This window comes from Dromiciops gliroides, chromosome 3 (genome assembly GCF_019393635.1).
Source record: "Dromiciops gliroides isolate mDroGli1 chromosome 3, mDroGli1.pri, whole genome shotgun sequence".
NCBI classification, from domain to species: Eukaryota; Metazoa; Chordata; class Mammalia; order Microbiotheria; family Microbiotheriidae; genus Dromiciops; species Dromiciops gliroides.
The window spans coordinates 545,816,554-545,839,024 of NC_057863.1; the positions used below are offsets into that span (position 1 = coordinate 545,816,554).

Consider the following 22,471-nt stretch of genomic DNA (forward strand, 5'->3'; position numbering starts at 1 on the left):
TTGCCCCTCTTGTCTCTGATGGGCCTTTGAAGACCAAAGTAAGGGAGACCATGAATAACTTCCCAAAATAGAGATGGGAAGCCAACAACCTGAGCTACCTTCAGTGACCAGACCAGTCCTGTTATCTAGAAGTTTTTGCCTCCTACCCCAGAGGCTGTTTCAATTCCTAGTAAATACTCTCCCCCCCCTCCATGGAGACTTTAAGAATCAGAATTAGAAGGGACTTCAGAGGCTATGGATTCCAACCAATACATAAAAAAAGATTCCTCCATCGATCATACTTGACAGTTGTTCATCCATCCTTTGCTTCAAGTCCTCCAGTGAAGTGGGCCTCCCAAATTGATGAGTTAGTCTATTCTGCTTTTTGGGCATCTCTGAACCTTAAATTACTCTCTGCAACTACTGTTCCAGGTTGTGAAGTCGTATCAATTCTGCCCTCACAATATCGTTAACCTCTGTTCCCTTCTCTTTACTCACATAGCCACCACCTGGCTTGAAGAATCCATCATCTTTGTCCTGGACTACTCCAGTAGCCCCCTAATTGGCCTCAAGTCTTTCCTTTCTTGAATCTATCTTCCATCCAGATGCCAAACTGATATTTGTAAAGCATAGGTCTGACTGTTTCATTCTTCTGTTCAACAGTTTTCAGTGGCTCCATCTTTCCTCTAACATAAAATACAAATTCCCCTGTTTGGCATTTAAAGTCCCTCACAATCTATCTCCAATTAATCTTTGCAGGCTGATTTCACATTGTTTCCCTTCAGTGCACTCTCTGTTCCCATCAGACTCACCTACTTGCCATTCCCTATACATGACCTTTCACTTCCTACCTCCATGATTTATACAGGTATCCTCCATTGTTCTTCCCCTTCCCTCTTTTCCTTGGATTACCTTGTTTCCTTTCAAGGTTCAAGACAAATTCCACCTCCTGTACAACACCTTCCTGGTGCCTCTAGGCTATCAGTACTCTTTGTCTTGTAATTACTCTGTGTGTGTGTATGTATATATATGTCTATCATCTACCTATCCATTCATCCATCCATCCATCTATCTATCTATCATCTATCTATCCATCTATGTTTTCATCCATCCATATCTATCTATCTATCTATTTTTGTATTGTCTTATCTGGATATATGTTGTTTCTGCCCACTAGAATATAAACGCCTTGAGGGCAGGGACTTTTTCATCTTTTTTCTTTGCACCTCCAGTGCCTTGTGTATAGTAGGTAGTTAAAAATAGTGCTTTCTCAATGGTTTCTAGTTCTGTCCTCTGGGTTCAAGAAGAAAAAAAAAGAATCTAATCCTATTTCCACATTTCCTCCAGGTATTTGAAGAAAAGGGGCAGCTGGTTGGCACAGTGGATAGAGCACTGGACTTGGGATCAGGAAAACTCATCTTCATGAGTTCAATTCTAACCCAAGACACTTTCTAGTTGTATGTCCCTGGGCAAGTCATTTTACCCTCTTTGCTTCAGTTTCCTCATCTGTCAAATGAGTTGGAGAAGGAAATGAAAAACCACTCCAGCATCTCTGCCAAGAAAACCCCAAATGGGGTCACAAAGAGTCAGACACAACTGAAACGACTGAAAATTTGAAAAAACAAACTATAGCCTTCCCTTAAGTCTTCCTCAGACTAAACACTCTCAAATCCTTCGACCATCCCCCATATTCAATGGTTTTCTGTTCTGTCCCTTTATCCTGGTTGCCTTCCTTTGGCCACTCTCCATGTTGGCAACGTCCTTCCTAAAATGTGGCCACCTGATCCTAAAACAATATTCCAAATGGGGTTCTCCACAGAGTGCAGAACAAGAAAACCTTGATTGTTTAGGCGACTTGGCCTCTTTTACTGCAGTGTAAGATTGCATTTGCTTTTTTCACTGCCAAATCATACTTTTGCCTTATATTGAGTTTGTGGTCTAGTAAGAGTCCTGGGTCTTATTCATACAAATTGGCTAAGAGTTCTTCAAGTGAGGAAGTACTCTTAGAAAGACAGTCTTAATGGCTTCCTTCACATCCTTGTTCCTCAATGTGTAGATAAGGGGGTTCAACATGGGGGTCAAGATGGCAAAAATGACATTGCTGAGCACGTGAAGGTCAATGGCCATCTCCATTCGGTAGGACACATAGGCCACAGCAATGGATGAGTAGTAGGTACCAACCACCAGAAGGTGAGAGGTACAGGTGGAAAAAGCCTTGGACCGACCTTCCTGAGAGGCAATCTTTAGAACAGAGGCCAGGATCCGCCCATAGGAGAAGAGGACCAGGAACAGAGGCACCAAGGAGACAGTCATAGCAATGCAGAAGCCAATAAAAGTCTGCTGTTCAGTCCCAGCATCCTGACAGGCAGCCCTTACTACAGCGAGGTGGTCACAGAAACAGTGCTCCACTGTGGCCCTGGCTGTGTATTCCAACTGTGATGTCTCCACCATCACCGGGGCTGGGATGATCAGTGCCACGGCCCAGGCACCCGCTGCCAGCCTGGCGTTGGCCTGTGGAGTCATGCGGACAGGATAGTGCAGCGGGTGGCAGATGGCTTCATAGCGATCATAGGCCATGACCACCAGGATGAAAGATTCCATGACTGTGAGGGTATGGAAACTATACATCTGCAGGAAGCAGCCGGCAAAGGAGATGGTATTATGTTGGAAGAGGAACATGGCCAGCATTTTGGGCACAGTGGTGGTTGTAAAGAGAACATCTAGGGCCGACAGGTTGCACAGGAAGAAATACATGGGCTTATGAAGCCTGGGGTCTCCAACCACAGCCACTAGGATCACTATGTTGCCCACAATGATGAGGGTGTATAGGGCCAGGAAGATGAAGAAGAGCAGGACAGGGGCCTCCTGAAGAGCTGGGAAGCCCAGGAGTATGAAGACTGTCATGGGGGGAGGCATGCTTTGGTTATTACAGTGGACCATGGTGACCTAGTACACCTGGGAAACAGAGAGGGGAATGGGGGGCTCAGGTAGCATGGAAGCAAGATGGGTCAGAAGACCCAAATTCTAGTCCTAACTCTGATGATTAATTCCCCATCCCTTCTCTTGGCCTTACTTTCTCCTTCTGTAAAGTGGGTATGATAATCCTTGCACTGTCTAGCAGTAATGAGAAAAGCATTTTATAAGCCTTGAAATGCTAAGGAAATGGGAGCTCTTATCTTTGTCATCTAGACCATGATGAGTTCTCCTTCATGTAGAATTCCCCAAGTCCCGAAATACCCAGTGGTATTGTACTAGCACCCTTGTTCTGAGATGTTACCCTGGAATCTAGAACTCATAGGATCTCGAAGTCATCAGAGACTGTAGAGATCATGCCCTGCCTCTTCATTCCCATTTTATGGAGGGAGAAACAGGCCTAGAGAAGGGAAGTTATTTACTCAAGTTCATATAGTTACAGGGCCAGGATGAGAACCTAAATCTCCTCACATTCAGTCCAGAGCGTCCAACATACCATGCAATTTAATTGACGCCTGAAAGGACTATTGATAGTCAACCAAAAGGTACCTTACCTTTACTCTTAAGAGATTAGAACTGCCTTATATCTGAAACAAGCATAGATTTAATTTTCATAAGCCTTTTTAAAAAATGAAATCCAGTTTGGAGTCCAGTTAGGTCCTAGAGGGAATAATACATAGTGTGAATAATATGTTACACATTTAATATAGAGTGGGAACAAAGAAGTAAAAAAATCATATGAACCCCTTCAGCTATGAATGAATTAATATGAATCCCTGGATCCCTTCAGGTATAAATGAATTAATATTGTTCACAGATCTTCAACTGCTTTTAGCAAATGTATAAAAAAATTATACTCAGGACAATATTTATGCTGTTCACATGGGACAAATCCACAAAGGCTCTAGGCGACAGTGACTGAGGCCAGAGCGATACCACTGGGTGATGTTCTAGTCAGAAGAAATTCAACTGAAGTTTAGACCCATGGTTAGGCCTGAGGGAACCCAGCCCTGTCCTGGAGGAACTGAAGGTTGGGCTTGACTCAGATGAGTATTAGGGTAGAAAAGTGGCAGAGTGGAGAGGGCAAAGTCACACTCTTCCATCTTGGCTCACTGTCTTCCCATAGCTCTGTCTCTGTGTTTTTACCCCTTCTCCTCTCCCTACCCTCGTTTCCTGGAGCTGTCTGGGACTGAAGCTGCTCAGATGCCTTTGAAATGCAATGATACCTACCCTTCTATTGGCCTCTTTCTATTCTTCCATCCTTTCAGGACCAGCTCAAGACCCACCACTTCCAGCAAGCCCTCCTCTGCCCTTGTTGGCCTCCCTCTGAGATCCACAGAGTCTGTACCATAAGCTCTAGTATGTGTCTTGTACTATACACTAACTCTTGACTTCCCATCTGGCTCCTTGAGTCCAGGGATAAGCCTTGTCCTTCCTTCCATTCCCCTACAGAACCTAGAACAAAGTCAGCTTGATAGCTATTCCTCAATATGTGGAAATGTGGCCGAGAGAGCACGAGAATTGAGAGACAGGAAGAAGATGAGTTCTCGTCTAAGTTTTGCCACTGACTCCCTCTGTGACCTTGGAAAAGTCACTGTCTCTCTAGGGGTTTTTACAAGATGGCAGGATTGGGCTAGGTGACCTGTAATTTCATAGGAAGGGAGAGCTAATTAGATCTGGAAGGGCCCTGACAGATTACCCAATCTGCCTTGGAGGGAATCTAAGGTTCAGAGAGAGGAAGTTGGTTTCTTCAAGGTCACAAAGCAAATAAGTGGTGGGTCTTTCTTAGCCCTAAAAGTCTATGATTCTCTGAGTGACCATCAACAGTTGGCTCTCTTATACCATCCTCTCCCAGATGTTGAGGGTGATCTCTTTTGGGAATAGGGAACTGCCTAGAGTAGATACAAATTTGGAAGGAGCTAAGTCCAGACTCATATCTAACCTCAGTCCATTGGCCTGCGGCTTATATTTTTTTCTAGAACAAAAAGGTTAAGGGTTCTAGGCCCTGGCTGCAGGTGACAGGGACAGGAAGCCAGAAGTAGACAGTCAGTTTAGAGTTTCTGCCCTCTTAAAGGAATGGCCTCCCAGGTGACCGAGATTCAGAACCACAGACTATCAGAAAGGGAGGGACCTTAGAACAGAGACCATAGACTGTCAGAACAGGAAGGGACCTTAGAATATCCAATATGGAATTTCAAATCTGGAAGAGGCCTGATAGGGTCATAGCACTGAAAGCTGGAAGAGTGGAAGGAGCTCACGAGGAATGGTCTAAATCATTCCAGTGAAGCTGAGGTCAAGATATCTCTTGTGAGCATGGGTGCCCATGGTGCTATTGGTGACTTGAGGAAAGAAGATAATGGCAGAGAGATGTGATGGATAAAGGGCTGCACCCAAGGTCATAAAACACTGGGTTTGGATTCTACTTCAGATACTCAATAGCTGTATTACTCTGGGAAAATGACTTAACCTCTCTGGGTCTTGGTCTTTGTCTATAAAATGAAACTATCAGACTCAATGATCTCTAAAGCCCTTAGATCCAATGGACAAAGAGCCCCAAATCTATAATCCCATGCCCTTAGAGGTCAGCTGTTCCAACCCTCTGAAGCCCAGAAAGGGAAAGGTCCTAGGTAGCATGGCAGGACCAAGACTTGAAGCCATGTTTTCTGAATGAGTTGAGGGCTCTTTCCCCCGTATGGTGAGGCTCGCTATTTTTCTCTGGACAAGGAGACTGACACAGGTGAGGGAAGGTTTTTGTGCACTGCAGGGAAGTCTCATCATTCTGGGTCTTTGAACTTGAACTAGATATTGAGAGCCTCTGCCTGTCAGGGGGGTAGGCCAAGGTATGGCCTTGGTTATCTGTGAGCCTGGGGGAAGGACTCAGCTTGGTCCCATAGTAGTGGGGCCTCAGAGGTTGTCTCTTCCAGCCTGTCCTTGGACAAAAATCCCCTCTACAACCCCCCTGATAGGGAATCATCCAGTTTCTGCTTGAATGACTCCGGTGACTCAGAACTTACTACCTTCAAAGACAAGGGGCTTCACTTGGGGACCCTCTAACAGTCAGGACCTGTTTGCAATTGAACCTAATGCTGAGGCTACAACTTCTATTTCTTGTTGCAAGCTCTGCCCTCTGGGGCTAAGAAGAATACCGCCAACCTCTTTTCCACATGATAGCCCTTCAGAGACCTGGAGAAAGTTATCTCTCATCCAAATCTTCTCTGCCCTACCATTAGACACTCCATGTTTCATCTCTGTGCCTTGGCACTGGCCATCCCATATGCCTGGGATACACACCCTTTTAAAATCTGCCTTTTCATTTCCGATGCAGCTTAAGAACCATCTTCTTCTTGAAACCTTTCCTGACCGCAACCCCCATATGCTGGTGCCCTTCTTCCTAAACTACCTTGTAGTCAACTACTTTCTATATATTTATATTTATTCACTTTATGGTTTTTGCTGTATATATTTATATAAGCGCTTATTACTATGCAGTGGCTAGGTGGCACAGTGGGTAGAGCACTGGACCTAGAGTCAGGAAGACCCGAGTTCAAATCCAGTCTCAGATGCTTACTCTAGGTAAATTATTTCACTTTTATATCTCAGTTTTCTCCTCTGTAAAATGGTGGTAACAATAACACCTGACTGCCAGGGCTGTTGTGAGGCTCAAAAGAGATAATATTTATAAAGTTCTTAGCATAGTGTCTGGCACATAGCAGGCGCTTCTATAATACATATTCCCTTCCCCTTCCCCTTCCCCTACTTGTTTCTACCATGAGAACATAAGCTTCTTGTGAGTAGGGATTGTTAATTCTTTGTACTTATATACCCACTACCTATGACACTACCACACTAAGTATTTTAAAAATACCTGTTGATTTATTGATTGAAGCCTCCTTCCCATTCTGGGCCTCAGTTTCCTCATCTGTAAAAGGAGGTGGTTGGACTAGACAACATCTAAGGCACATTCCAATTCTGACGTTCTAGAGTCTTTTTTTCCCCTTAAGGTCCCCTCCAACTCTAACATTCCAGGTCCTCATGCTCCAGTAACATGAAGGATCTTTTAATCCAAAACCCTCATTGAAGATGGGAAATGGCTCTTCCTGCATATGCACAGCAAGTCTGTGGCAGAGCGGAAACCAGAACCCTGGTGTCCTGATTCTGATTCTTCAGTTATTTCTGCCACATCACACATATTAAACAGATGGTGTGTGCCTAGCCCTGTGTTATTCTCTGTGCAGCACAGGAAGGAAGGAGAAAACACTATCCTTGATTTTGAGAACTAAGTTGTGACTCAAAAGGTAGACAAGAGGTACAAGACAAAAGGCAAGGTGAAGGTGGAGGGCTTTCTGGAGGAGGTAGGTAGGGCTTGAGTGAAGGCTAGAATAAAAGGCAGGATATAAAGAAATGGATATGTAGAGGCTGAGACAGCAGTCTCTTCTCCCTCCATCCTAAATTCTATATTATTGCCTCTTGTGGCCACTCAAAGACCATCTATGGTCTTCTTCCCCAATAACACTCCCAAGGCAGGCAATGAGCTTCCTTTAATACAACTAGGGGGTGTTTGGGGCTCTGTAGCTCCTGCTTTCTATTGTTGTCCTGAATCTCTCCACCTCAATTCTCCACATTCTCCATTATCTTCTTTCCTCAAGTCACCAATAGCACCATGGACACCCACGCTCACAAGAGATATCTTGACCTCAGCTTCATTGGAATGATTTAGACCATTCCTCATGAGCTCCTTCCACTCTTCTCTATTCCTCCAAACTTCTTCCACCTTCATTTCTGCCCTCTGAGTGAGAGAGAGAGAGAGAGAGAGAGAGAGAGAGAGAGAGGTAGCCCTCACTTCTCCTTGTCAACTTACCCCCAAACCTGAGCTCTTCAATCCCGGCCCTTGTGGTGCCCTCCAGAGCCTGGCTCCAATGAGCATTACTTTCTATGTCTGCTTTTCTGTCTCCACATTTACTGACTTCTTTCCATCTGCTGGTGCACATGTTCAGATCTCCTCATCCTCAAGGAACAAAAACAAGCCAAGCCAAGCCAAGAAAAACCTCCCCCTTCTCTTGACCCTTCTGGACCCTCAAGCTGGCATCTGATTTCTGTTCAGTCACAGCTAAGCTTCCTAGAGGTATCATCTCCGCTCATTGACTCTGCTTTCTCACTCTCTAGTCATTCGTCAGTCCTCTGCAATCTGGATCCCATGTCATCATTCTATGAAAGCCACTCTCCAAGCTCTCCAGCGATCATGGGATACCGTATTGAGTGGTCTTTTCTCCCAGGCTTTACCTTCCTTGAGCTCTCTGCAGCTTCTGATGCTGTTGAGCCCCTCCTGTATCTGGCATGCTAGCCTCACAGGAGGCCATTCTTTGACTTCATCTCTTCCTACCTCTGACCTGTGCTTTTGGGGCTCCTCCTTCCCCCTTTCCTCTTTCTGACCTTTGTTCCCCCAAATTCTGTCCCAGGCCCTCTTCCCTTCTCTCTCTGAAAGAATGGCCAATAGACACTCTCAGTTCTAGTTTTTTTGGAGGGCAATGGGGGTTAAGTGACTTGCCCAGCTATTAAGTGTCAAGTGTCTGAGGCCAGATTTGAATTCAGGTCCTCTGATCCAGGGTCAGTGCTTTATCCACTGCACCACCTAGCTGCCCCATTCCATTCTCTCAAACCTCTCCCTACTCTACAACTAGTATGTGCTGAGCACTGTGTTAGGCTCTGTGAGCCATAGGAAGGAAGGAGAAAGAGCTATCCTTGATTTCAGAGAACTAAGTGGAGACTCAAGAGGTAGAGAATAGGTACAAAGCACCTGCTAGAATGTATAGTGCAGATTCTAAGCATTTAAGCAGTCAGAGAAGGGAGGGGTGAAGGTGGAGGGCTTCCTAGAGGAGGTAAGTGGGACTTGAGTAGAGGATGGAATAAAGGGTAGGATATGAAGAAATGGATAGGATATGGAGAGGCTCAACATAATTTTCAACATCATCCTTAATCACAGATCTCTGTCTCTTTCTCTGTTTCTGTCTCTTTGTTTCTGTTTCTCTGTTTCTTTCTCTGTCTCTCTCTGTCTCTATCTCTTTCTCTGTCTCTCTGTTTCTGTCTGTATCTGTTTCTTTCTCTGTCTCTCTTTTTGTCTGTCTCTGTTTCTCTCTGTGTGTATGTGTGTTTCTGTGTGTGTCTCTCTCTGTGTTTCTGTCTCTTTTTCCCTATGTCTCTGCCTCTCTCACTCACTCCCCCCCAACACACACCATAAATTTGCATAATAGGGAACTATTAGGTTCCTCATCACCTCTAGGATAAAATAAAACTTCTCTTTGGCTTTTAAAGCCCTTCTTAACCTATCCCAACCTACCTTTCCAGCCTCATTGTCCATTCCTTTCCTTTGTGCTCTCTGCATGCAGAATGTCTTGCTGTTCCTCACACACAGCAGTCCCTCTCTCATCTCTGTACCTTTGCACTGGCCATCTTCCACACCTAGAATGCTCTCCTGTCTCTTATCTGGCTGGAGAATCCCTGGCTTCCTTCAAGATTTGGCTCAAGCATTACCTTCCCCACAAAACTTTTCCTGATCTCTCCATCTGCTAGTTCCCTTTTCCCTTAAATTACTTTGCATTTTAAAGAATTCATTCTGCATATCTTATAGATGTATATGTTGTCTTCACCAATCCAATGTGAACTCCTCAAGGGCAGGAACTGTTTTATTTTTGTATCAGTAGACAATTCATGAATGCTTCCTGCTTGCTAACTTGATTTATCCACTTTTCCTTGGTGAGCCTGTCCACTCCCATAAGCTCACTCGTCACTTCTATGCAAATGAATCAAAATCAATAGCTCCAACCCTGACCTGTCTCTTGAACTACCTCCCTCTCATCTCTACCCAGATATTCTAGCTGGCAACTCAAACTGATGAGGTCTAACACTGAACTCCCACATAACCACAGAATGCCAGAGTTGGAAGAGACCTTGGAGACCAACTTAGAATCCAGCTCCTTATTTTACAAAAGTGGAACCTAGAACTCAGAGGTGAAGGGATATGCTCAGTGTCACCCGGTGAGTTAATGACAGATCTAGGTGGAGAACCTAGCATTTGTGATGTCTAGTGTGCTTTCCCTCACAAACTCCCTCCCCCTCCTCCATACCATATCTACACTTCTGATACCAAATCCCTGTTTCTATTGTTGATGCCACTATCTTTCTCATCACCCAGGCTTGAAGCCTTGATTTTCTTTGATTCTGCTCTCCTTCTCATATTCATCCTCTCTTTTCCTCCCTCCCATCCTCTCTCTTCCCTAATGTCCAATATCCACAATATTTCCTTACCATGCTAGCTGGGCCATGGGCAAATCCATGACTCTTCAGCCCCATAATTATCTCAGACTCCTAGCCCAGGGGGCTTTTATGCCCAATGTGTTCTTCTTTCACCCTCAGTATCTGCTCTGTGCTCCCCACAGGGGCTCCCAGGATCTCAGGAGAGCCAAAGAGCTAATTGCACATTGCAGACTTTGTAAATTATGTCTCCCTTCTCCCAGAGCCATAAGGGAGGAGGAGTAGTGACTAAGGCTTTACCTCCAAGTGTGAAACTCAGAGGGTATCAATAGCACCATCTTGGGGCTATGTCCCAGGTGAGATCCTCAGCTCATTCCACCTTGCCAAAGGTGCAAAAATTCATAGCTTCAGCTTTGCCTCTTTCCCTGGAGATTTTGAGATGCATCATAGAATATCAGATCTGGAAAGGACATTTAAACATAGAATAGAACATGTTGGAGCTAGCAAACACCTTAGCCCATAAAACGTCAGTAGTGGAAGAGACTTTAGAATATGGAATTTTAATTCTGGAAAGGACCTTAGAACATACAATGTAGAATACGAAGGCTAGGAAGAACCTTGAACACAATCTAGTCTGACCTCTCCATTTATAAAGATAAGGGAAGCCCATGGAAGAAAAGTGACTAGTCAAAAGTCAAACAGTTGGAAAGTTATGGAATTGGGAGTAGAACCCAAGCCTCTGGAGTCTAAAATAGCTATGTAAGATGGCCCCAGTAGAGTATCAATTCCTTCATAATAGTGCCTATTTTGTATTTGTCTTCAGATCCCCAGAGACTTACCCAATGCATATTGTTGAATTGTCTTATATATGAGAAAATAGTAGGGTTTGAGGAATGCTGGAGGGAATTGATTGGATTAAGATTGATTGGATTGACTGACTTTGCTGATTAACTCACTTAAAGTTAATTCAATTAAAACCACACCTGCCTGGCCCTCAAGAAGGTGTGTTATCAGAGGGTGTGAAATCTGACCTTAACAGGGGACCACCCTCAAGTCCAGTGAACCAATGGATTTGGTTGATGCTAGCCAATTAGCTTGAAGCAGTGTGTAAGGACCACCTCTCCTCTGGACCCATAAAAAGCTTCCACACTCAGTTACTCATGGTTAGGCTCTCTGAGGCACTTGTGGTGGCAGAGGACTTGGAGGAAGAAGTAGGCCAGGCTGAGCTCTATTCTCTCCTCTAGGTTAGATTGGCCTTTTTTAACTTTCTGACCCAGATATTCTCTTTTTACTAATACTTGTTATGCTTTAATAAATGCTTAATGCCCCCAAACTGGTGCCAAAGCTTCTAATTTATAAGTAACAAATATATCAGAAACCCCAGCTCATTTTCCCCAAACTTGGTACAGAAATAAGGTGACCACACATATAGTTTTACTCACCACATATCTAAGCAGAGAGAGCAAGACCCAGAGGGTTTAGCATCCATTAGGTTTATTGGGCTTGAGTACCTTGAATTTTTGCAAAATGGAGGGTAACAAGGACACCAGAAGCCAGGCCCCTCGACTTTCTGTTCAGTGCTCTTTTCCCTATAACTTTTTGGGTGTAGATCATACCTGTTGCATTTTCATCTGGGGAAATATTGTTAAAAGAACATAGTTGGGGTGGGGAATGAGGGAGACATGACAGACTGTGGCTAAACATGTGCCAAAGAAAGAAGGGACTGCTTGAAAGAGAAGATAGGTGGTCAATTTCCCTGTGAAAAGCAGAGAAATTAATATTCGTTCTGTTGTCCTCATAACTGTGCTTCATTCTTTAAATTTAAAAAAGGCATTGCAGCAGCTAAGTATTTGAAGGGCAATCAGTCAGCCAATAAACATTTATTAATATTATGTGCCAGACACTGTGCTAAGGTCTGGGGATACAAAGAAAGTTAAAAGACATTCCCTGCCCTCAAGGAGTTCCCAGTCTGCTGGGGAAGACAACATGCCAACCATCATGTACAAACAGGATATAGACAGGACTTTTGTTGTGAGGCTTTCAAGAGGAGGAACACCTTGAATCATGTGTGTTAGGAAAGACAGTAAACTAGGAGTTTAGTGTGATGGATTCTAGTCTTAGCTTGGCAACTAAATGGTCATATGACCTTCCACCATCCACCTGTTTCCCTCTTTGTAAAATGAAGAACGAGGAATAAGTAGATAATCTTCAAGATCCCTTGCAGCTCTCATATTCTATATATTATAGACAGTTGTTAATTGTATTCTCCTCTATTACAGCTTCTTCTTGCTTTGAGTCACTGGGGATTCTCTTGCTAACTCAGACCCAAGACATTACTACTCTATCCTCTCCCTCCCCCCCATCTCCCCATTCTCCCATCCCCCACAAAATACTAGATCTTCAGGCCCCCAGATTTCTGTGGACTGAACATTTCATGACCCTCTTCCTCTTGAGTCAATTCAATCAGTATTTATTGGGTGCCTACTATGTGCAAGGCAATGTACGAGGAACTTTGAATATAATGACAAAAATGAAACAACCCATGCCGTCCAGGAGCTTACATTCTATTGAAGTAACTTCCATCTTATTGACCCAATACATCACTCTCATGGCATCTAGGCATCAGTCTGAAGAATAAAATGAATTAACAAATGTAAAGTGCTTTATCTTAATGTCCTCTTTAAATGCTAAAAATTAAAATCAAACTAAAACCAATCATTCACATTGTTTCTCTTTGAACCATGGAGTAGTGAAAACACGATGACTCCTCACTTCAGAAGGAATGCTACCTTACTATAAGTCCTAGAAAGGAACCAGGACTCTCCCCCCTTCCCCCCCTTAAACACCAAGCACTTCTGCTGAGCAAAACTGGCCTTAGATGGAAGGTGGGAAATGAGGGAGGGAACAAATGTTGAGGGGACACAAAGTGGGAAGACACAGCTCCTGAGATGAAGGAGTCCAGGGCCTGATGGGGAGACAGAACCTCTGCCTTTGAAGAAACCCTGATATGGGAAGGGAAGGGAGAAGTCTAGCACCTACCTTCAGGAACTCCTGATCTATCGAGGCTGGTAAGGCCCTTGCTTTCAGGGACCTCCCAGAATGATGGTTTTTTCAAAACTTCAAGATTTCAGTAGATTTGTGATACCTCCGAGTTCCTTCCCTTGATCTTTATACATGACCAGCTAAGCTTCTTTTCCACTCATGTATCTGGTGGTTCAGTGGATAGAGCTCTAGGCCCAGAGTCAGGAAGACCTGAGTTTAAATCCAGTCTCAGACACTTACTAACTGTGTGACCCTGGAGCAAATAACTTAACTTCCATTTATCTCAGTTTCCTCAATTGTAAAGTGGGGATAATAATAGCACCTACCTCCCAGGATTGCTGTGAGGATCAAATGAAGTAAAGGTTGTTAACATTTTTTTTAAATCACTTAGCTTTTATTTTTAAAAAGTATTTCAAGTGCTAAAGACAGTGCTGGACACATGGTAAATGCTTATTCACATTTACACTGCTTCCTAGGTGAAATTATTCATTGATGACTTTTGTCTACTTATTTCTACTATACTTTCTGCACTGTCTTTTAGGTGACCCATAATTTTTATTCTTTAAAGACCTTGATTTATGTAGTTTCATTGGATGAATGTTGATGTTAAAAAGATGGACTTTTGTTTCAGGGATAAGCTTGGGGTGATTCCTTGTACAGTTGTTCCAAAGGTAATCTAGGTTTTTCTCCTTCAATAATACATTCTATTTATTTATTTAGGATTTTTCCCCACCTTACAAAAAACACAAATTGTAACATTGATTTTTAAAACTTTGTGTTTCAAATTCTCTTCCTTCCTCCCTATCCCTCCCTTAAGAACTCAAGCAATTCAATATGTTATACATGTGCAGTCATGCAAAACATAGCAGACAAAAAACTTTAGAAAAAAGAAACAACAAAACAAAACATACTTCCATCTGTATTCAGATACCATCAGTTCTTTCTCTGTAGATGGATTGCATTTTTCATAAGTCCTTCTGTGAGATTTAAAATTGGATATTAGATCATAAATCTCCCCTACTTAACCCTTCCCTTAATTTATCTCCCAGACTAGTAAATGGAAGAAGCTTCTGGTTTTCTAGATAGAGCCTTTATTGTATACAAGGTGTTGTTGATTAGAAGGATAGGAAAATAGAAATACAGTACAAATCGTCTTAAATCTAGGCTTAGTCTATATTCCTTATAAAAACTCACCAAACCGATTTAGGCCACCTTTGGAGTGAGTCAGACCGTCTGTGCCACGCTACCAGGAGTCCCGCCAAGCCGGTAAAAAAAAGGCTACTCCTTCTCAAGCTGTTTTTGGAAGCTTATTTATAGATCTGGAACAGAGGCGGTCCTTACACACTGCTTCAAGGTTATTGGTTGGCATCATCCAAATCCATTGTCTTTGAAGGTGTTCTCAAGTTGAGTTCACAGTCTAGTTTCTGAGAATTACACCTTCTTAAGGGATAGCCAGGTATGATCACAATCCAATTAACTTGATACAATCCAATTAACTTGAAGTAGGCTTAATCAGCAGTCAATCACTCTCACTTGATTTAATCAGTCTTGATTAATCTCCAGGTGGGTCTTTGAGTATCTGCTAAATCCCATTATTTCATCACATTCCCCCCTTTGTTTCTTCTAGGAACAGGTGTTCCTTGATGAAACAGTAAAAATGATTAATCTCCAGGTGGGTCTTTGAGTATCTGCTAAATCCCATTATTTCATCACACTTCAGAGTTGTCTTGGATCATCGCACCTTCAATACATTCTAGACACAGATCATTGTCTATCCACAATACTGACTAATCAGCTCTCTGAGGTGACATCCACAGTGTCCATCCAATTGTATATCATAAAATGGACAATAGGTATTTGTCATCCACTTAATTTTCCCTGAGTGGATAGTTAGATGAAACATTTTAGAGTGATTATGGACCTCATTTAGGAGTCTGCAATATTCTGGGGCTTAATATAATACTACCCCAAAACAGGAGTATCTATCTATAGACAACCCCTTTGCACTTGCATTCTATACTAGACATCCTCCATGACAGTGATGAACACCATCAGTGATCATATATGTCTCCTTGTTTTATACCTTGCTTGACAAACAACATTTTCCAAGGGATCTTGAAAGATTTTAACATATGCCTGAGATATACTTTGATAGAGAGCATTTAGGCGGCTCTATGCTCTACCAAATGAAATGCCTTTTTATAATCAACAGGCAATAAGCATAGTAGAGTCACATATTTTCTGCCCCTTTCTGTGTGACTATAGAACTGTGGTTATAGAATATCATTTGTGAAAGTCTTGTTCCCTTTGCATACCTTCAGTGAGGATACCCTTTATATGTGTAGATGATGTCTTTTTTGGGTTAACAGTTAACAAATATGGTTTACTTAACTGTAGCAGGGGAAGGCCATTCAGAAGAGAGAAAGGATATTTATTGAGAATACAATGGATTCAGTGGAGGGCAACTTTCTTGTGCCACTGTTGTTCACAATGCTGCACAAATGTTGGTCACAAAACCCTAGGGAAGAACTCCAGCTCCTTGTGTCTGGGCTGATGCTTTTGTACTTGGGAGACCAGGAATTCATGTCCACAGATGGAACCAATTAAATCTCAGGGACTGTTTTGATGTCTTTAAAGGAAAAACTAACCTTACACACACACACACACACACACACACACACATAATGTATGTATGTATATGTGTACATATAAGCATACACAAACATAAGCATATGTTTATACATATACATGTGTATGTATGTATATATATACATATACATATATCCTACACACGCACATATATATGTGTATATTATGCCTATATACACAAACTTTTTTTTCTCAAAAAGATTTTGTCTAAATAGGAAGGTAGCATATGGGTTGCTAGTTATCAATATTTTTTTCAATTGCCTTTTCCCTGGTTATAATAATAATATCTATGATTTTCCCCAGGAATTTAATATCTTCCCCTATGTAAGGTATTTTATGAATTGATTGCTTAATGATTTAAAATCGTGTCATCTTCATTATATGCCTCCTCTATTTGTACTTGGCCTGGTCCAGCTGCTTTCCCCATCTTGATTTTCTTCAGGGCCATTTCTGTTCCCTCATACAACACTTGGGATGACCTAAACACACATAAGAAAAAGCAATTTGAAAAAGCCTTCAAGAGATATAAAAACATCCTAAATCCAGGGGGATTTGAGGCCAACTATCTGGATGAGTGCCGAGGGGAAGTGGAGCAAAGAGATGATTAGAATTTAGAGAGCCTAATCCAAGAGATCTTCCTGGAGGAGGTAAAGATGCTGGGGTGGGGGGACAAGGGCAAGAAGGCAAGGCTTGGTATGGAAGGAAGATGGAGAAGTTGTAGGTCAAGGCTATTGGAACCTGAGCTCCCTAGGGGGGAGGAGGGATACTGGGCTCTGGCTTAGACCATGGTCCTGGCCCAGTGAACTAGGCATCTCGATGACAATAGCAGTAACACTTCAGGGGTCTTATTGTTTACTGTTGCACCTGGGAAAGGGAGCAGCCTAACTGGGCAGAAGCCTGGTGCACCATCAACACACTGGCAAGTGGGAATTTGGTTAGAAAGATTGGATAGAGGGGGCAGCTAGGTGGTGCAGTGGATAAAGCACCTCCCTGGATTCAGGAGAACCTGAAGACACTTGACACTTACTAGCTGTGTGACCCTGGGCAAGTCACTTAACCCTCATTGCCCCACACAAAAAAAGAAAGATTGGATAGAAAGTGTAGTAAGCAATCCTGTAAGTTAAGACGGGGAGGCCTGTGAAAGCTGGGTACCATTGTGCTCCCGGTGAGGGGAAAAATGCCACCCCAGAGAGGAGTCTCCTCCCTCTCAGCACCATCCTTCCTGGGTCACCGGAAGAGATATGAGGAAGGGAGCAGAACAAAGTCCAGGGAAACGTCATGGACCTTCGACCCCTTCTGGAGGGCCCAGCCTTCCTAGCAAGGGCCTTCCTAACCAGGGCACATTTTCTTTCTCCCAGGGTTTTGTCCTTGTCTTCTCAAACTTTCCTGCATAAGGGAGTTGGGAAGCATGGGGCTGGGGTACACTTAAAGGATCAAGACCCTCCCCCTGTCCCTGATCAGCTACTTGCCCAGGGTCACATGACCAAAGGCTTCTGCTCTGGAAGGACCAATTCCCCCAGGGAGGTAGACTTCAACCTCCTGGCTGACACAGTGCCACCCTGGGTGTCAGCAGTCTGGGGTTCTACCTCTGCTTTGACACTGACTCAGCCTCTGCATCTTCCTCCCTAAAAGGAGTTTGGACAAGCTGGTCTCTAGCTCTAAGAGACTGTGAGGCTTTGATATCTAGGCTCCTTTTGGCTCTGCCTCAGTTCAGCTGCCATTTCAGTAAGAGTTGAACAGTCCTGCTTCCATGACCTTGAATAAATAACTTCTCTCTGGGGCCTCTGTTTCCTCCTGTGTAAAAGGAAGAAGTTGAACCCGATGATCCCTAGGGTCCCTCACAGCTCTGACCTGATACTTGGAGAATTTGGGAGAGGGAGGGGCAGGGGTGGTGGCTCATACCTTCTTTTAATCCCTCTAAAAAAAGCATTTCTCTTTTGTCGTAAAGGTCACACTTGACCCCCAGACCAGCCCCACCTCAAGTAATCTGTCTTCATACTTCTTGGGGTATGAAATATGAAGAAACAACTGACCTTAGCACCTAGTTAGAAATCATTGGATTTGACCATATGTAGGATATAGAGAAAGCCAGGTGATGTAATCACCTCTATTAATACCAGCCTACTGGTCAGTTCCTACTCTGCAAATCACAGCATTAGACAATTGCCTGGGTCACTAGAGAATTTAGAGTGACCCATCTAGGGTCACACAGCCAGGATGTTTCAGACACAGGACTGTTGTTAAGAATAATTAGTTAAAAAGGAAGCTAGCAGTTGGCCAGTCTCCTCCTGGAGTGGGGGTGGGAGTAGCGTCCCCTGCCTTGGTCTTGTGATGCTCCAGCAGGTCTTGCATGCCTCAGGGATGGTTTGTGGTATTTGCCCCAGGAACAGAGATTCCTGTTATGGCCCTGCCTCCAGGAAGAGGCTGTGCCAAATACATATAGGAGAAGTGAGGGCCGGGCAGCAGGCTGACTGGACAGGAGTGGAGGGAGCAGAGAGAGCCTCCAGAGGGAGGGTGGGGAAGGGGCGGGAGTGGAGAGGCCGCCTGAAGCGTCACTGCCGACAGCTATTGTCTCTCTCCCCGCAGGGTTTCACAGTTCCCCAACATTGGTAGACAAAGATGAATCACTCACCCAATGTGATAGCAACACATTTTGAGTCGGGGGGGGGGGGAGGGGGAGGTGAAAAGAGGAGGAGGAAGAGAAAGGGAGGAAGAAGAGAGAGAGATAAGGGGAGGAAGAGGAGGAAGAGACAGAAAGAGAGAGAGAGAGAGAGAGAGAGAGAGAGAGAGGGAGGAATGGGAGAGAAAAAGGAATAGGGAGAAAAGGAGAGGAGGAAGATGGAGAAAGGGAGATGGGAAGGGGGCAAAGGGAGAGAGGAGAAAGTAGAAAGAAATAATTAAGTGTAGTGGCCCACCTTCCTCCCAGCCCTACATCCCGCTGCTCCTCACAGCTGGGGCTGGCGTGCCTCTGCCACCCTCGACATAGACAGGGAGAACTCAGGTGCCCCAGGCCAAGAGCCACAGACTCAGCATCCAGGCTCCTCTGGTGCCAATCGACAACCTTGTACTTGGTTATATTTCCTGGGTCCCTGAGGCCTTATGGTGCCACCACAGGACTGATAACATCTTACTTTAGTCCACCTTTGAAGGCATACTGATCCTGCTCCAGAGCTCCAGATTCTGTCTCTGGATCCCTCAGTTCCCCCTCCCCCCACTTAGTCCAATCCCTTCATTTTACAGATGTATAAACAGAGAACAGAGATTAAGTGATTCTCCCAAGGTCACACAGTGAGTCAGTGGCAGAACTGGGATCAGAACCAGGTCTCCCAATTCCTAGGCTGGTCCCCCACCCTACTTTGGTTGAGCAAGGCGTAGGACCCTAGGAATTGGGAGCCAGGGCTGGAGATTTTAGGGAGGCTCTGCTGGAGGGTGGGGATGAGAGTTGAGCTCTCTGTGAGGGTAGGGCAGAGGAGGGGAGTGAAGAAGCATCTGCCCAGGGGAAGCATGGCTCCCCCCTTCTCTCCATCTCTGATAAGCAGAGAGAGGATAAAATTACCTACTCGTCCTTTTTGTGTATCTCCCCATCCGACACAGGGCTGAAGATAAAAAATGAACGACACGGAATCCAATCTCCTCAGGAACGTTGAGCAGAGCGGGGGGAGAGGGAGAACCATCTCATTGCCCATCTCATATTTATTGGCTCATAATTGAAGGCAGGCTCCAGATATCCCAGGCTCGAGGCAAGATGAATGGGGATGGGAAGGATGATCACTTGTTGGGGGAGGGGCACAGAAGACTGAAGCCGGTCTCAGGAAGGAAGGAAGGAAGGAAGAGAGGGAAGGAGGGAAGGGGGAGGAAGGAAGGAAGGAAGGAAAGAAAGAAAGAAAGAAAGAAAGAAAGAAAGAAAGAAAGAAAGAAAGAAAGAAAGAAAGAAAGAAAGAAAGAAAGAAAGAAAGAAAGAAAGAAAGAAAAAAGAAAGAAGGAAGGAAGGAAGGAAGGAAGGAAGGAAGGAAGGAAGGAAGGAAGGAAGGAAGGAAGGAAGGATGGATGGATGGATTGATGGATTCAGAATGAGTTCTGCCTGTACAGGCTCATTTAGCGCAGGCAAGAGGAGTGGAGTGGCAGAGAAAGAAGTAGAAGACCCGGATCTGGGTTCCAGCTCTGCTATTCATGAGCTTTGTGTGACCTTGGACAAATCAGTTTCCCCCTCTGGGACCATTTCCCTGTCTGTAAAAAAAGGTGTTGGACTTGATGATCTTTCAGGTTCCTTCTAGCTATGATTCCATATTTCATAACAAGAGGAAAATTCTGCCACGTAATGACTGTGGGACTGTGGGCAAGTCACTTTCCATCTCTGGGTCCCAATTTTCACCTCTTTAGAACAAAGAGATTAGAGCAGATGGCCTCTAAGGTCATTTCCAACTTTAATTCCCAATACTGCAAGGTTCCTTCCTGCTGTGGCATCCTACATTCTATGTTTTAGGCTTCCTTCTGTCTTTAATCTTTTCTTCCTGTTTGCTCATTTCCCTGGCCAAACCTCATTAGGAGTATTAAAGGCAGTTCTGGATGCCATGGGTAAAAGAAAAAACAAGCTTATGAATCAATCTGCAAGCATTTCTTAAGCACCTACTATGTGGTAGGTCGATGGGAGATGACCATTGAGGTCCCTTACAACTCTCAAATTTGAGGATTTGTTGACACAGGGAATTCTTGAAGATTCGATGAAATAATGTATGTGGAACCGCTTTGAAATAAGGCAGTATTATTATCAATGAAGCAGTCAGAGTACAGAGGAGAGAGTGCTGGGCTTGTAATCAGGAAGTATTGAGTTTAAATCCGGCCTTAGACATTTCCTAGCTGTGTGTTCCTGGGCAAGTCATTCACCTCTTTTTGGCTTCAGTTTCCTCAATTGTAAAATGGGCATAATATTAGCACCTACCTCCCAGAGTTTTTGTGAGAATCAAATGAGATAACATTTATAAAGTACTTTGCTAATATTAAAGTGTTAGGTCATCTGGGCAAGATCTATGGAAAAACATGGACAAGAATTGCCGAGAGTGAGAAGGCATAGACAGGTTGCAATCTGCCCTCTTGGTGGTGAGATCATAGATCCAGTTTTACATTGTGGGGGTGGCAGTAGAGCCCCCTGGCTGTCTACCCTTTATCCCTCCCTTACCCCACATGACCAGGCTGCCTCCTTTTCTGATGATACATTTCCTCAATGAGACACCTTATGGGACTTTTTAGAAGAGAGATCATGCTTCCTAGCTCCCATCACGCATCTCTCCTTTACCTTGGTCACCTGCAATTTTGGTTATTCAAAGATTGTGAGGTTCTCAGATTTTCAATCATAGAACACTGCTGGGAAAACATTTGTGTTGAAAAATGGATCTTTCAAATATGGTAGCATGTTTTGCATGACCAAACATATCAGATTACTTACTGTCCCAGGGAGGGGGAAGGTGAGGGAGGGAGAGAGAAAATTTGGAACTCAAAATTCTTTTAAAAATGAATGTTAAAAATTGTCTTTACATGTAACTAGGGAAAAATAAAATATTGCTTATAAATAAATAAAATTTGCTTACTCTAAGCTAATAAAGAAAAAAGAAAAATGGGCCTTTGCAACAGGAAGCATCTTGGGATTATTAAAAGCCCTACACAATTTTCCAAGCACAACAACTCAGTCTCTTCCTCCTACTCAATTCCGAATCCACCTTAATGCTCATTTGCGGTATCTATTCTAAACAAATGTGTTGATGTCCTAACTCAGTATGTTTATCATTAAACTGAATATTGGAATCTAAAAAATAAACATTTTTTAAACCCATTTGTGGGTTTTTTCCTTCTGCATAGATTGTCAGGCCTTTCTATTTTGAATAAACATTGATCTCATGGAGGAGGATACTAAGAAGCTTTTATTATTGTTACCTTTAAAAAGTGAACAGAGTGGGATCTGAAAACTAGAGGCCAGGGAACATGACTTCCATTTCTGTCAGATTACCAGAAGTTTTTTTTTTTATTCTTTCAATTTTTTTTTTCAAAGAGAAACTTTGGGAGCATTTAAAAGGGGGAAGCAGTGATCCCTAAAGACAGAATAGCTTCATTGAGAATGGGTCATGCTAGACTGAATTCATTCCCTTTTTGACAGCATTACTAGAGTGACCAACCCAGGAAATGCTGCCAACATCCTTGAATTTCAGCAAAGCATTTGGTAAAGTCTCTCATTTCATTCTGGTGGACAATGTGGGCTAAATGATAACACTGTTAGGGGGATCTGGGACGTGGGTGGATGCCTAGACCCAACAATCACAAAGAGTCTGGATAACTTCATATAGAATGAATCATGTGAGACTAGCCTTATTTGCTTTATGTTTTTTTGGGACAGTATTACTAGCTTGGAAGAAGAGGGTGATGCTGTAGACAATAGTTTGCCTATATTTTAGCAATAGCCTTTCATGACATTCCTGAGGACCACACAGACAAATATAAGCTAGACAATAGGATGATTGGTAGATCTGAAAGTGGATGAATGGCCCCAAAGGGAGTCATTAAAGCTTGGAAGGCTGGCAGCTAGGTGGCA

The 22,471-nt window shown here is 43.6% G+C and overlaps 1 protein-coding gene across 1 annotated transcript; it reads right to left on the reverse strand.

Moving 5' to 3' along the window:
* Positions 1–1,953: 1,953 nt before the first annotated feature.
* Positions 1,954–2,919, reverse strand: LOC122751787 (olfactory receptor 2AT4-like). The gene has a single exon (XM_043998947.1). It carries the CDS (start codon positions 2,917–2,919, stop codon positions 1,954–1,956), a length of 966 nt encoding a protein of 321 aa, XP_043854882.1.
* Positions 2,920–22,471: the final 19,552 nt, after the last annotated feature.

Excerpts from the sequence above, each read along its gene's own strand:
- LOC122751787 (XM_043998947.1), bottom strand. The coding sequence starts at position 2,919 with ATGGTCCACTGTAATAACCAAAGCATGCCTCCCCCCATGACAGTCTTC.